This window comes from Patagioenas fasciata, chromosome 15, assembly GCF_037038585.1.
Source record: "Patagioenas fasciata isolate bPatFas1 chromosome 15, bPatFas1.hap1, whole genome shotgun sequence".
NCBI lineage: Eukaryota > Metazoa > Chordata > Aves > Columbiformes > Columbidae > Patagioenas > Patagioenas fasciata.
In genome coordinates this window covers 4,096,784-4,113,617 of record NC_092534.1, presented here as the reverse complement: position 1 = coordinate 4,113,617, position 16,834 = coordinate 4,096,784, and the positions used below count along the sequence as shown (strand labels likewise).

The following is a 16,834-nucleotide window of genomic DNA, read 5'->3' as shown; positions in this document are numbered from 1 at the left end:
AAATGAGTATTAAAATGAACACTGAAACAAATAATGGATTGAAGTCCAAAAGAAAACATCAAAAAGTAAGCTGAAATAAAGCTACCGCAGCCATCTGATGCCAAACAGAATGAAGCTGTTGATTGTGGAGATTGCCTGAACCCGGCCTTTAAGGAAAGAAAATACTGAATGGGCTCAACTGTTTAGCAGAGATTTTTTTTTTTTTTACAGAATGTCAGTAAGAAAATCATTATTCACGTCAGATGGTTTTAAGGAAAGTGTATAAGTATTTGCACAATATTTGCACCATAATTCAGTACTTGCTGCCAAAATCGATAGGGATAAATAGACAGTCTGGAGCATGGCAAATGTCTTGCTCACCCAGGTAGCTTTGGATCTTTGTTCAGTGCTGCCAAATTATTCACCTTCCACCAGTTTCTTCTGTTTCTTTCTATTTTAATTCTGGTATTCACAACACCTGATCTCCAGAAGGTAACTATGCCAATTTAGCTCCACCGATGCAATATTCTATCAATCACTATTGAAATTTATAAAGGTCCAGCGCCAAACAGGGGAAAGAGAGAGAAAGAGACACTAAGAGAGCAAAGACTTAAACAAGCAAAATAAAATCTTCCGTGGTCTGCAGTTGTGATTTTTTCAACTTGTAGGAGTACCACGGAAAAATTCTGAAAATATTTTACATCTCTATTTCCACTCCAGATAGGAGACAGAACGCACACAGGCATAAAATATGATACTCCATGTAGGATTTACAGTAAAAGTTGCCTGAACCCATCAATGTCTCAGTAGTGACCCAGCTCGGTTTCAGATTTCATTTGACCGAGCAAATTAAAGTTCAGTTCAGCTTTTTTCTAAGGAGTTCCCATGGTCCTGTCTCACAGCTCCATGGAATTGTCTATTTTGTCTTTCAGAGCAGCTGCAGAACTGCTTCTAAGCCCCAGTCTCCAAAAATGTCCAAGAGTTACATCCAGAAAAATGGTCTACATGTGCCTTTGTATGGATGTGGAGCAATCCAGGAGCTAGTTACATCAGACTTCTAAGGTGTTTTATATTCCTGCCCATTGACAGTGAATTATCTGAAATATTAATTTCTCATATTATGTCACACAGTCACATTTTGGATTTATCACCTACTTAAAGGAATGATCCCTGGTACAATAATTTGCCCTTTCAGGGACTGACAAAAATCTTTTCAATTAATATACTATATATCTGATAAATATTTGGACAGTAATTCTCTTAAACTTTTCTCCTTAATAAAAGGACATTTAGAGATATAAATTGGATTCACCACTCAGTCCTTTCTTTTAAAGAAAAAGGTTAATTCCTATCTTGGATAATAAGTTTTGTTCTAATGACAGCAGATGCAGACTCCAATCACAGGTGAATAAACAAGTTTCAGATTGAGTAGTTTAAACTGGTGAATTTTGAGTATCCCAAAAGATCTCTAAGGCTTTCACACTTTGAAAGAGGACAACATCATTCCCTCTTCATTAAGATCAGTACATACTTCACCTCCAGGCTGCTATTCCAGTGATATCTCAAAAGCGTGACTGGGGCAAGGATCACCCATCTAAAAACTCGTTATTTCAGTTGCTGTATTTGATGTTTTAATCCTGTTTTGTGAAAAACACGACACCCATCAGGCTCAGAATAGGGATCTTTGATGAGCAGGCCATGAGAAAGGAGAATGCTATGTTCTTAGAATGACAGCTGGAGAACTAGAGCTGTCTGCAGTGCAGTTTCTCTCGTTGTGTATCATGATGGGCATCCAGGAGCGTTGGAAGCAAGAAATTATTATAGACTGTGGCTACCTCACGCTGCCCCACTGACCTTCCCCGTTCTCACCCAAACAAACTTCAGTCAACCGTCTTCGGTAATTTCTTAAAAATTTGGTAAAATAATTGCTATATGTACTGGAACACCAGAAGCCTAAGAAAAAAGAGAATATTCTCAATTACAAATATTGCAAGGTGCTGTCAGTCAGAAACAGTCAAAAAATATTGAGCCAGAGCCAGTAGATTAAAAGTTTAAAAACGTCTGTCTGCTGAACATTTGCGTTCCAGTTGCAAAGCTGTTATTATCTGCCCACAAGAATGACGAAGAACTCGCGCTTTTTATGAAAAATTAAAATATAAAATTTTTCTCTCAAACAGGTAATTTCTCTCATAGCTTTCCCTCCTCTTTTTAGGTGAAAATATATGAATCACAAAAAAAGAACAACCACCACCACCACAAACTAGAAAGCTTTTCCTTTGATGACAATTTTGATGACAATTTTTCTGTAAAAAATAAACTGAGAATACTGCAAAAAATACCGAAATGGTTTGTGCATCCAAATGGAGATGTCAGCTGGCTGCCTAAAAGACAAGTTCGGTTTGTTTTTCACTTCAGGCGCACCACCACTTTAACTGGCAGACCTAATTAACAGCAGGACCTGCTGGGCACAATCTGCGTTATGTTCCAGCAGCCCGAGCGGAGCTGCCAGCGCAGCCTCTGACCGGTTCGGATCTGCTCAGCAAACACCAGCCTGTGCGAAGCTGTGAGCTGGGCACAATTTACAAGCACTAGAAGCACAACAAAAATCCAATTCAGGCCAATAAACTTTAGAGACTGAGGGTTAAAAGGGCATCAGAGCCTTCTAGGGTCTTTTCTTGCACTTTCTCAGCTTAGTAACATTAGATTCTAAAAAATATTCAGAATCATATTGTTGTTTTCCCACGGGAGAGTGTGCTGGCAGGGAGGAAATAACTTCTGCCACCCACACTGTTCAGCCAGATACTTTCAGGTGTTTCTTCTTGCATTATCATTTGCCACTAAAAATGCTGAGGAGTAGAATCATCCCACATTGTACCAAAGCCACCAGCAGCTGGGGACACGCAGCGGGCCCAGAGCATCTTCTCAGGGACGGCTTTGGTGTGATAACCCACAGCATCCCAGCCGAACCCGCTGAGGCTCCAGCAGCGCAGAAATGCCATTGTCATCATGGCAGCCTTTCCAGGTTTTGTATTGCCACCAGTTTGCCAAAGTCGACTGGGGAATAAGGTATTAAACTCGATGCATATAAAGCACCAAGCACAGCAATCTTGAACAGGAAGGCAGATGGAGTCCCGAGTAAACTTCAGCATCAAATCCCTGAATATGTAGGCACAGCTGCGGCTGTAAATAACAACTGAAAACCGCTCAGGCCAGCGAGAGGGTCTGCAGCTGCACAACAAGGGGCTGCTTGCCCAGGGAACACAAGGGATTCATTACTGCAGTTGCCTTGAAACAACCTCTATTCTCAGCTTTTTTGCAATGAAACTGAAATAAAGTCCTCACATCAATATGCTGCCATAACACACAGTGTCAGACCATTTCTTTTCTTGAAACAAGATATGCACTGCGTGATATGCAGCTGCAGTCCTCACATCGAGGAAAATTAAGTGAAGAAAAAATTAGATGGATTCATCAGTGATGGGCAATCGGCAAGTGAAAGTTTCTCATTTTTTCTCTATAGTAAGAAAAGACTCTCCCAATTAAATGTTCTGATTTCAGCCATCAGCAGTAAAATCCCAGACAATATTCCAGTGTAGATGTGCTGGGGCAAAGGTGAGAACATGAACTACATTTCCAGTTTATTGCCATCGCATTTTCTCCTCTTGACAGTTTTACAGCAGCAGAACACTCGCACACCGAGAAACACGACAGGCGAACTCAACAGCTGCAAGCTGATAGAACCCACACCAGAGAATCACAACAGGTAAGGCTGGTTTGCTTGCAAAAAGCTCGTATTCTTTAACTACAACCAAGGCAAACAGAAGAAAACAAATCCAAACAGCCACTGTAAACACAACACAATAATTAGCTACTTCCTATTCAAAGACTTATTCTTTCGTCAAGAAGCAAAATCAATAGGATCGCTCTCTCTGGTACAGATGATTCTAGAAATGTAGATTAATTAAACACAGCATAGACAGAAAAGCTTGTGATGCATTTTTAGAACTTTATTTGATCAATAAACATCTAAAGAACACAGAGAAGCCATCATGGCTCTAGCAGGGCTGGACTTCACCCACCAAGAACAGATTAGCTAATGTCTTACAGACTTCACTCTTCTGAGTAATGCTCAGGAAAATATCTGCCATTTCTGTTTTCATTAAGGAGCAAAAAACTCTGGAGAATTCCTGAGCTGCTCAGTGACACAGCACACGGGGTTCAGCTGGTCCCTTCCATGCACGGAATTTAGGGAGAACCACTGGTACATTTTTTGACAAGCTTTGTAAGACTGTGATTACTTTCAGTACCAAATTGCACTGAAGCAGGTATAATATTTTGACATTTTGAAATACATTAAGTAGTACTTCAATGACAAGATGCATGAACTTTGCTCCCGTTTAACAGGCCTGGTTGCAAATTGATGGCTTTAATTAATAAAGGGAGCACAGATAGTTCTGCTGCTTGTTCAAATGGTGTTTCAGCAGCTTTCTGAGAGCTGCATCTGTGAATCTCAGAAATACGACACAACTGATATTACTGAGACTTTACAGATAATTTAAAATGTTTTCAGAAACAAAGGTTGATTTTTTATCAAAGGGGAAAAGCCAATATAGCTGATAAATTTGGCTTCACCATTGACAGCAACAACCCTTCTTGAGACAACTGCAATGAACCTCCCCTGCGGATTCACTTGAAGGAACAGGTATAATGTCAGTGTCAGTCTAAAGCAAAAATCTCATTTCCATTTTGATTTGCAGAATTTCCCAGTCGATTCCTTTCTAGAATGATATCAAATGTTTTTGATGCTATTTGAACAAGATAGGTCCAAGCCTACTGCCCATGTAGTGAAGTTGTTTGTTCTAATTAAAAAAAAAAAAGCACATGCTTTCTTTGTAAAGTAATTTTTGAGCCATTCTTAGATTCACCTCTCAGAGATGAAACACAAAGGGACTGGGTGTTTTGTTCAAGGCTTCCTGGACAGAAATGTGTGCGCACTCCTCTCTGCATGCACAGCAATACTGCAGCACAAGACCTATCTAACCCCTACAGCGGGCCAGGAAATAAAGGCAGGAACATCATTTATTTAATACACATTCCTACCCACACTTCTGCCCTTGAGGTTTTTCATGGCCACGGTAGTGACTGGATCCAGGCAGATGATTTTTCACTTCTTGTGACAAAGCAAGATAAAAAACCTGGTTTGTTTTTTTGTTTTCAGAATGAGGAAAGGGACATGAGCATGTCTCAAACAAAAAAGAAATCTGTGCCTTTGTAGTTTCATGTTTGTCTCCTTCCAGCTCAACTCAATAACATTATGTATTAGACATCATGGTCTCCTTTGAGAGATATTCCTAATACATTCCAAGAGGCTAACGCTAATTAAAGCTGATCTAAAGACTTAAGAGTTTGAGATACAACAAAACCAGACTGAACTGTGACAAATGACTACTTGATAGTTTGATTCTATTCAGATCGGGTGCCACACGTGTAGCATTATACACTCATTAAGTATTGCCCGATTGCTGGTATTCTTTTGTTCCACCTTAAAATAAGAACCAAACCCTATATATACGGAATTAAAAGGAACAAAATCTTATGCCTTCAACGAAGCAAAAGCGGTTTTGAAAGTGAGTTGTAAATATTAATAGATACAGGTTACACAAACATTCCTCAGGAATAGCACAGGTACTATTTATTTTGATTCACAGCAGCAATATCAACCAGACAATCTTTGCAAGTCCTTCTCAGGTCTATGACTGTACAATTACCAAGCAGTTAATCTTAAAAAGCTGTGTAGAAGTAGCAAGCTTCACGATATGTAAGAAAAATTGCTTGTTTTATGCTTCCAGTGATGAGGATGAAAAAATACAAGATAGAAGTATAGAAAAACCTTTGACAAGAGATAAATATGAGAACAGGCAAAATAACGATAGTAAGGTAAACAGAACATACACACACTGAAGAGGAAAATAGAAATTATATATTTGCTCAGAAACAGATGCAGTTTGAGGAAGGAGAGACAGGTCCATCCTCAAAAGAGCAATAGCAACATAGGCTCCCCACGGGGCAAGACGTATTACAAATCATGGGAGCAAACAAAGCACAGAAGGTGAAAACTTGATCAAGTCTAGGTAAGGATGAAAAGACAAACTTTACATGGCAGCAAGAAAAACCTGGTCAAATAATTCATGAGGGAGAAAAGAAGAATATGCAGCGCAGGTTTATACAAAATGAGGAAACAGTTATGTATACCATGGAACAGAAAATTGGATAGAAGAAGTGAAAAATTATGCAGAATATTAATCAGGAGGAAAAGAAGAGGTAAGGAATTGTTAATACACTACCAAATAGTTACTGCAATTTCTATTCTCCTCCCTATGGAGAATGCAACTTCTTAAAGAAAAAACCTGGGTGCGCTCAAGGTGTAAGTGACAGGTGAGGATGACAAAGTCTGATCTGTTTGGTCACCTAAATGAAATTGTCTTTCTAGAGAGACCCCACGCTGAGGCAAAAAGAAGGTACAACCATGCTGCCTGACGTGTCACCGAGTTTACTGCCCGCAATCGCCGCACAGGTCAGGTCTTTGCACAGCTCTTGCTATGCGGATCCTGAAGGCAGAACACACATAACCTGCTTCATGCTGCTTTCCTGCTGGAACGTCCAAATCCATGGCATAAGCAAACACAAAGTGACACTTGGATTGTGGGCAGGTTGAGCAGTTGGTGGCGTGCTGCTTAATCCTTCTGCAGGTGCCATCAGACCAAACGCAAAGGAGCACAGCTGTATGTACAACAGCAGCTACTTAGATCAATCCAAAACACACTGCACACGGCAGCTGATTTGCACCATCTGCTACTGAAATGTCAGTCAAGGTGAGCAAAGCAGACACCTGGGGTGTCCACACCGAGAAATCACTTAGAAGAGGAAAGAAACTCCAGAGGGGGAAAGATTATATATATAGATATAAAAAATGAATAGCTTATGCTGTCAAAAGGACTAAAGCTTCAGAGGAAGAGCAGCAGCTGGTGCAAGAGCAGCCAGCCTGAGTTTTAGTGAGTGTCCTGAACTCCCCTGCAGCCAGGTAGCCCCCTCACCTTCACGCTAAAGTGTCTGACAGGTGCCCTGATTTTAAAGGTAACTGCAGTTTTTCAGGCCTTTCAGTAGCACAAATGGTTGGTGAAAAGTACACGGAGCATACGTTCCCCAAATAAAATATCCATCCAACTGAACAAGTCCTAGCCATGGCTGAAATTAAGGATAGCTTCTGTAAAAATTCACAGCAGGAATGGTAGTGTCCAGGACTATAGAATATAGAATTATGCATTACAGAATAATGCAGAATGTAGCTGTCACCCAGGAAATACAACTTGCACGGGCCCAACCGGAGCAGTTCTGCCTCCTCCAGTTTTGCAGCAAGAAAAACATGACAACAAAAAGAGATCAGACAGCAACACAGGGACCGCAGTGAAGGAAACAGTAGGGAGGATAACTTTTTAAAGAAAGGAACCTGCACTCTAAGGAAAGATTTGGGGACTTCAGGGGTTTTTGCATAAGAAATACATTATAATCCCATATATGTTTGGGAGAAGGAGAGTAAAAATTAAAAGGACAAGCAGTTCCTGGAAAGGGAACAAAGGTAACAGCTTAATTTAGTACAGGAAGAAATGTGTCCTGTGTTCACCATAAATAACTGCAGTGAGATGTGCCTTAAGTAGATGTACTGAAATCCCTATGGGTAACTTAGCCTTCTCACTTGAAAGCGAAACAAACTATATTGATAAATTATGATAACTGTAATCCAGTATTATTAACAAAAATACACATGCTATCATCAAGCCTATACGTTTAGAAAAGGCAACTAGAACACATTGCTGTCACCCAGATGAATACTGATGCAAGCAGTGAGTCACTCTCCTGCCTTTTGAGGACTGAGAATGAAAATTCGGTCTCTTTGTCCAACCAGACAGAACAGGCTCCTTCAGAGACAGAAAAGGATGGATGGTACTCAAGTCTGCATCTCAGATCTGAAGGAAGGACAACAATATTTGCCAGAATACTTACCAAGATTGCCAGAAGGAGGATTGGATAGTATATTTGAGACAATCTCAACAGATTTTACGAAGATCAAAGTCAACACTTCAGATGTGACAGTAAATTACAGGGCCATGCTAATTAGAGCAGGGAAGAAAATGTAAAAGGGGACCTAAAAGCATACCAAAGGGACAGGAGGTTGTAAAGAAATAACAAGTAGTTGTGCACTGGCCAGACAAACAGGCTTAGTCAGAAATTCACCCTCTGAAAGCACATTCCTGTGAGAGTTCTGTAAAGATAACGAGGGACTGTACAGAATGTCATGTTCTGTGTTGAGCCCCCAGGTCCATCTGTATTGTCCCTTTTTCAATTTGAGAAATATTAATTCTTCCCTTTTAATCTATTTTACATAGGACATCGAAGCTTCCATGCAATTTTAAAATAGTCATATAAATGTATTACACAGCATTCCTGACATCAGCCTGTTCGGTATCACAGTAAGTACAGATCAGTGTTTCTCAGTTTTTGCAAAGTCTACAGTATTCTTTAGAACTAATGGAAACAGCTTACCCAGTTTTCAAGCTGACCAAGGCATCTTCAACTCCTTTCTGATTATACTTCGTCATGTAAAGGTGCATATCAGGGTAGTTGTTTCTGATATTCCTCTCAGTGCTTCCATTTGGGACTGTTCCAAATCGAAAAGGAGGTGAATAATCATGCGGCCTTTGAAACTAGAGACAAATGGGAAAAGCATAGTGTTTCAGGCGGTCAAAATGTGAAGAATGGCAGTTTCAGTTTGAAAAAAACAGACGCTGTATAAGCTGCCTGGAATTTCTTCTACCCAAATGCAATGGGTTCATTCAGCTCCATTATCCCCAAAACTGTGTCTTCACACTGGCTGAACATACAGAATCATTTACATTCAAAATAAAACCAGCTCAATTCCACCACTCTAATGTGACTTTCTCCCATGCGTTGAAACACAGCAGGACAGCAGAACATGGAGCAGAGAGATACTGGAAGATGTGGAAGATGTTCCTCACCTGCCAGCACCTCCCTAGAGAACCCAAACTACAAGCAGACACACTGGTAAAGAGAAACCGAAAGAAAAGAGCATTTTGACAGTCATTTCGCACCTTCGCTGTGGGTGTGACATGGCCAGTTCCCACACCAAGATGCTAGAAGAACCATTTGCACCACAGGACCCCAACGCTCTGCCTGGGGGAAGCAGATTGATGGAGAATAAAAGTTCTCATATCTACAGCATTTGCCATGAAAAGGGGCTTCTGGAGTTCTCACATGTAGAATCCTAGTCCCTATTTATCCTTACAGTTTAAAACTACCAATCATTTGCTCGATAGCATATAGGTTTGTTCTGCAGCTTTCCACTCTATGTCACTATTGCCTCAGCACAGACAAACAAGCCAGGGAAGATCTGCAGAGGAACAGCAACAGCTCAGAGCACACTCAGCTCTCAGATCTGGAAATCATTCAGATCATCTCCTATTAGCTTTTCCTAACAGACCTGAACATTTCATATGTGCCTTTTCGATATCTCCCTTTGAATACCAAGTGACACTTTAGGATTAAGTCAAAATGTTTCTTTAAGAAATAGATGAAAAAGGCCACTTAAATTAGAGAAACTATTGGCTAATGAGGAAACTCAATCGAGCATTGATAAAAGCAGTCACCCGTGAATTCCACAGCAAAACACACTATTTTTACTGTGGAAGTTAGAAGAGCAATCTCCATCCCCCGTGCCGCAAGAGACAGCCAATATCTATACAGCCGCTGCTTCCTTTGGGCTACAGATGCAATACTTCTCTTTTAAAGGTTGGTGCCAGGGCACCAAGAATCCCCAGGACCCAGTGTCAATTTGCAAAAAAAATACAAATAAGCTTATACAAGAACTGCGAGTAGTTTTCAATTCCATCAAACCTTGACTGTGAAATTATTGCTGCAACAATATTTTCATGTTACAGTACTACAATTAAATGCTTCATTTTAATTAAGCATATTTTGACAAAGCATAAAGGAATGAACTCTATTTTTCTCTATTCATTTAGCTAACAGATGTCTTACCTTTCTCATTTTCTCTTTTCACAGCTTAACTGTTTAAATTATTACTTTGCTACTACTTCACACATACTAATTGACCCATGCACTAAAATTACACTGTACACTAGTCATGTTTCTTAGTCTATATTTGCTGCCTCCTTTTTGTGTTTATTATGCCACACTGAGACAAACCCTGCACTTAAATATGTCTAGAGATTCTACTGACATAGATGTAGCTTGCTTTTAACTTCAGTTAAATCTACAGTGACTTAATCCCTGAAGTAGCAAAAAGGCTTCCAATATTTCCTAATGTCTGTATCAAATTTTCCAATCAATAGAACTGGAAAATAATCATTAAAGAAACAATGCTGATTTCAAGATCCATAAAAATTGCCACTGCTCATACACTTCACATATTTTTTAATTCAACTGTGACAAGTATTCTGCCAATTTCTAATACTGGGGTAGACCAGGGGAACCGAGGGAACAGGAAGATTATGGTGGAGTATCCAGATAATTTAGAAATGGAGTTTGGTTCTGAATATTCTCACTTCTCAAGAATATTCATATGAGTTTAAGTTGTTGGGAGGAGCTTCCTCCCATAGGAAGGGTTGAAGGAATTGAGGTATCTCTCCCAAATTGAACATTCACAGAACACAAAAGTATTTCTGCAGGAGAGCAGAGATTAATAAAAAGTACTGGTTCATGCAAAGATCATGGGGATAACAAGCAACTGAATCGATGAAATAATTCATACATGGAATTCAAATACAGAAAATCCAGAGAGATAAATAGTTCCAAACACCACCCATTGACTGGTATTTCTTGGCACAAGACATCGAACCAACCGATTTGAACAGTCACAAGGAGATAATTTTTTGGGAAATGATTATCTGCTCCTCCTGCCTGCTCGCAGGAGGAAGAAAGAGTTTAGAAATCTTTTTGCTAGCGTAAAGCGTATGAAGTTCTCATCAGTAATTCTAAGCTGACGGTCTGTGAGCTGATGTGTCCATGGGCTCTGACATCGCAGCAAAGATCTATGCGGCAGGCGGGAGACACGGAGAAATCAGCATCAAGTCTCTACATGTGCTCATCTTCCCTGCAGCCCCACGATGGGAAATAAAAATACATCATGTCTGCGAGGAAGCAATTTATCTTCCCAGACATTTTCTGGTATGTTAATTTTTTTAAATTTCTAATTTAAATTTCTAATTTAATTGAATGCACAAGCCCTCTGTTTGAATGATAATTGGGGAGAGATCTATTATTATTCAGAAGACCAATCAATTCATTCTTGTTTCCCCATGTTCTGCTGCAACTGGGGCACATGAAACAAAACTCCAGCCCCAAACAGGATGGCTGAGCTGAGGAAACAGTCCTATTTTTAGTTATTTTGGTTTACCTATATGTCTTAATCAAACCCACAATTTCATTGAATTCAGTAAAGTGATCTTCACAAACATTAAATATTGACTGAATCTGAAGACTTGTGTGCTTGCCTCATAAGGTCGGTATTCAGAGCAGCTGTTTGCTAGTGTTCTGGGGTCTTTGAGGAACTGTGGGAAACATTACTAAAATAGCAAAAAAAATAGTAAATATTCACCCTCTGCTCACACAGATTTTGATGGGAATTACGGCTGGTTTGGAGTGATAGAAAAACACCCATATTTGAACTCTCTGCTTTCTTTTACCAGATGGAAAACACTGACAATCTGACTTCTGATCTTTGAAAAACACAGCTACTGTGTTTAGTAATTCCAAGACTGTTTTAATCAGCAGTTACCAAAATGCAGTTGATATCTATGTCTGACAACTCTCAGAAAACACTGCAAAGGTCTCATATTGAAGTGGAAAGACAGATTGGGGCAAAAAGGGTCACCCCAACTACCCCATCATCCCCACACTGCCTTTTCACCTCCGTCTGCTCTGCTTTGACACAGACGTATCTCTAATAACTGCAGAACTTGTGCCACCCTATTGCACAAAAATATAGAGCCAACGTTACAAGAATACTGTGAATCTGGCAAAAATAAAGAACTTTTAAGTGGCATAACTGAGGCTTCCTATTAAGGTTGAAGAGAATCCCTCAGACCACATGCATGGGGAGCATTTCTTAAAACGCGGCTGTGTGGAAGAATCATAGCAGATAAATGCTTCGCAAGACAATTTTGTCCACTGCCATCTACTCTCCTTTACTCCTCTTGCCTCTCATTACATGAAAAAGACACAAATGGTCTCAAAAGTAACCAGTGCTACAAATGGAAGCTTTGCTTGATACCTTTGGACTAATTTTCTGTACCTTTTCACGAACACAAAGCTTTTAAACATCTTTTCCATATACAAGGATGTCAAAACATAATTTTCCTCTCATCTTCTGAATCATTTGAGTTTATGAACACCCACCCCGTGGAACTCCAGTACATGCTGTGCCAGGTATTTCTGGGTGACACTCAGATGACATGGCATTCAGAAATTGATTAGCAACATTTCAAGTGTCTAAAAATTTATTGAACTTCTATATATTACTTATTAATATATATACCATATATACACACCATATATATTCTATATAATGTACATACTATACTTCTGTCTCTCCCTTCTCACTGGTTTTTGCCTATTACCACTTTGACTGCAGCAAGAGTAAGATTTCTCTACTAAACAACAGTAAAATAACTGCAAATCCCTGACCTGTGCTACTAACAACATTGCAGCAAAGTGGGGAGAAAAAGAATTTCACATGAATCAGGTTATATTCCTTTAAATGAGCCTTAATTATTTGATTGTTTAAAATCCAAGACAGCTCAGGATTGCAGAGGAGGCAAAACCTGCGTATGACAAGAAGAATGTTTGGAAATAGATCATCCTTGCTTTGCTGGACTTCTGGCTTGTTCAATTTAATCAGAAAAGGCATTGCTCCCCTGATTTATCTCTGTACGCTTCAGGCAATATTTGAAGAACTGTAAAATAAAAACAAGGGTGGCAGATCAAATAAATGATCAGAAGACCACACAAAAGCAGATGCTATTTTCTGATTCAAGTATTCTGCTATTTCTGCTTTCTGTGGCGATAAAATCCTCCTTAGCAGAATGAATAGAACAAAAATAAGGAAGTTATTAGTCAAAAGCTAGAGAACAAAACCTGGCATTTTCACAGCCCATAGGTGTGAGTGGCAAACAGCCCGCAGAGAGGGGAAGCTCAGGGACAGAGCCCAGTGTTGGTGCTGTGCCGGGTTCAAGGCAAACCCGGCCAAAACCCAGACTTCCCAGGGAAATGCTCTGCACTTCCTCACAAACAGGGGAAAGGCATCGCTCACATCCCTCCCTTTGATCCTCAAGAGAAGAATACCTTTTATCTGCCTCTGACTAAGAATATTATCTTAAAATAGAGGTATATTTAACAGGCTTCATACTCTTTCAAAGGTTTTGCAACAACATGACTTAATGAAAACAAAACTACTGTCATTTTTTGTTCCTTTTTATCTGGCTCTCCTCTGGCCGAGCTTGCAATCCATGTTTTGATACTCCAGGAGATCAATAAAAGGCTGGTCATAAAAAGCAGTTAAAACAAAACACAGACACAAGGCTATGTGAGCTGTTGCCTTTGTTTTCTGTCCTTTGGGATAAATCCCTTGTGAAGTTCTCCCCTGTGCTATACTCTATTTAAATATTACTTCTTAATGTCAATATTTAGTTTCAATTTAAAACAGCTGGGCACAAACTTGAAAACAGCATGCCCTTGATGTATTTTGTGCACAGCCATCGCAACAATAATTCTGCAAATGGACTTCAGTTCCTCCATGCAATACCGCTATTACAAAGCAGTCACAAAAATGGAATAAAATTACAAGTAATTGCTACATTTCTAAGACTATCGAAGAAAATTCACAAGTACAAAGATCCGGGATGTATACTTTCAGCAGAAGAAAGTTCAGTCAAGCTAGAACGATACGAAAAATATGCATATTTATTATTTGCCAATGTGTGAAATGTGAGTAGAGTTTAAGGGAACCATCAGTGCCTACTGCTCAAAGTGCATTTGATATGGAAGTTCTTCAATTAGGAAAGGGTTTTCCACAAATATATAAAAATTCTATCCCTTATCCTATGTATTTACATCTCATTCTAATGTGATAACACAAACCTCCAAATATTCTTCTCTGTTTATTTTTCCTCTTTATTTTTGCCACTTTATGCAAGGAAAACATTCAAACATCCACAGACAGTAAGTATCACTTTTTATCATTGTTTTGCCTATTCGTGCTGGCACCATTTAAATCTGAACTCTTTCTATAACTTCCTTGCACACTTTATAGAGAGCAAAAAAACATTCTTCCAGGAGCACTACCCGGCTTCTGATAATTACTGGCTAGTTGCTGATTTATTAACATTCCACACAGAGATGTTCAAATAATTTCAAATATGCCTTCCCTGCATTCAAGCTGACTTCTTCATTCTTCACATTATCTTATATTGGTAAGGTGTTCCTTTTAATCACATAGGAATTGATTTCCATCACAAATTCAGAGTACTTTTCAATTAATGCAGTTACTTTTGAAAAACACAACATAAAGGCTTTGAAAACAGTCTGATATTTTCACACTTTGGGTCTCAGGTTTGTTAAATGGTTACACTCAGAAGGAAATCATCCACTTTTAGTTTATTATCTTGCTCAGTCTATTAGCACAAAGTATAAATTTGTCAAAGGATTATGAAGAACAGGCACTGACCTCTTGTGAGCTGAAGACCTACCTTTTTATCACTCAGTCCAGTCACTTGGTCAACAAATTCCTCTTGAATCATAAAGGCAGCTAAGTTGGCTGTATAACTGGCCAGGAAGATGACGGCAAAGAAAGCCCAGACCGACACCATGATTTTACTGGTTGTCCCTTTGGGGTTTTGCACAGGCACAGAGTTGTTGAAGACCAAGCCCCAGAGCAACCACACCGCCTTCCCGATTGTGAAGGATGGTCCATGGGGATCTGTCATTGCAAACAGCAGCTATTTTTGTAGCAATTACATCAAACCTTGGCAAGATACCCTATGTAATAACAACAAAGTGCTCACAAAGATATAGTTTAAAAAATATTTCAATACATATTCACTGTACTCCCAAGGGAATCCCAGGATTTACCATAGGTACTCTCTATTGTAACGACATATTTGTCAAAAATATTTCAACATTTTTATATGTGGCATTGACTTCAAAAGTTTTTAAATGAAAACGGAAAGCACAGGTTTGGAGAAGCAAACTGAGCTGTCTCTCGTAGTAATGTGCATGCCACAGGATTGCTCTCAGTCTTCTGTGCCAGCAGACATGGAAATGGAAAACTGTGGCTTTAAGCCTGAATGATTCAATTCTAGTACTTTTCTCACCCAAATGATTTTGTAACTCTGGCTGCCTCACACATGCAGTCACATCCCTGCCTTCAAACGCCTTGGCTTTACAGGTAAAAACCTGTCCCAGCTAATCCATTCTGTAATTTTTGTTATTCCTGTTTTCAGTCAGCTTTTAATTCACCCCAAAGCCAGAAAAAATGGTCAGCATGACACCTCATGTCCGGTTCCTGGCAGAGTGGGCGAGCAACCCTATCATCTGCTGAAACAGCCTCGGTTGTGGAGCCTCTGAGAATAAAGGAGTTTGTTCTCCCCAGCGCAGTCACTGCTCCTCATCCATGGTCCCTCACCCTCAGTGCAGAGGAACAAGCCTCCCCTGCATGTGACTCACGTGACCTTTTTACAAGTGTCTATTTTTTAATTCAATAGCAATTCAGACAATCAGCTCTGATGCAGACACCTGTAACATTATCTGCTTCCTTATCTTGCTCCTTTATCCAAGGTGATGCACATTACAAACTCTGATTCAGTTATTAATTTAATTGTTATTAAAACAATAAAACCGAAAACGGGTGTAATCAGTAAATGTTCTCATTTCAGTGGAAACGCTCTCTAATGCAGTGCATATTTTTCCTAATGCAATTAAGCCCAGCATCTTAGATTATCCTCTCAATTCTGCAGCCGTGCTCAGAAGATAGAGTGCAGTAAAATAAACACAATGGAGCTGACTTTCGGTTCATGAAGCCAACCTCTAGAGCCATCTAAGATTGAGCTGATACAGGGATACTATGTATTTTCTGAGCAATAATGATAAGGAAAGCATATGACAAGAAAGCAGGCTAAACTTCCATTTATGCCACTGGAGATTGTATTATCAATATTACCAATGAGCTGCATCCTGCCAAAAATGCCCAGGAAAAGGAGCAACCTACATAAAATTTCCTATTTATTTTAAGCTTCCCATGTTTCAAATGAATGGCAGCTGGATTTGTGGTTCCAGAGCTAAGTTAAGACGGTCTAGTGCCATAATATGCCTTTGTAGGCACAAGTACGCTAAATAATCAATTCTGGCATGGGAGGTGGTGCAGAAATGAGCAGCCTTGTGCATCCCCAGTGTCTGTACTCAACTTCAATTTCCCCTCCCTAAACACAGTGTTTGTTTTGGACAGAGGTTACACATTTACCATCTTACTGAAATGACAGCATCATCTGAACATCATACTAATCCCCTTTTTCAGGCAACAAACCAATCATAATCTAGAGGAAATCATTAGCTTTTAATAGTCTCCGGAACTGTGTTCACCAAGCTGGAAGATCTCTTGTTATAAAACAAGGCAAATATGATTTAGAAATTAAAAACAGGCTGCACTCTGAGCTGTAAGTAAAGAAAGGGAAGGGTGAGGGCACCAGAACACATGGAATCCTCATTC

The 16,834-nt window shown here is 39.6% G+C and overlaps 1 protein-coding gene across 4 annotated transcripts in view; it reads right to left on the bottom strand.

The window, feature by feature from the left end:
• The window catches only part of GRIN2A (glutamate ionotropic receptor NMDA type subunit 2A), a 175,693-nt gene that overhangs the window by 34,999 nt on the left and 123,860 nt on the right, over positions 1 to 16,834 (bottom strand). For all 4 annotated transcript variants that reach the window (XM_071814972.1, XM_065850551.2, XM_071814973.1 and 1 more), the window contains exons 10-11: positions 14,820 to 15,049; positions 8,581 to 8,741 (exon numbers count right to left, since the gene is read on the bottom strand). In XM_071814972.1, the coding sequence (XP_071671073.1) occupies positions 8,581 to 8,741; positions 14,820 to 15,049 (391 nt within the window). The remainder of the gene's footprint in view (positions 1 to 8,580; positions 8,742 to 14,819; positions 15,050 to 16,834) is intronic.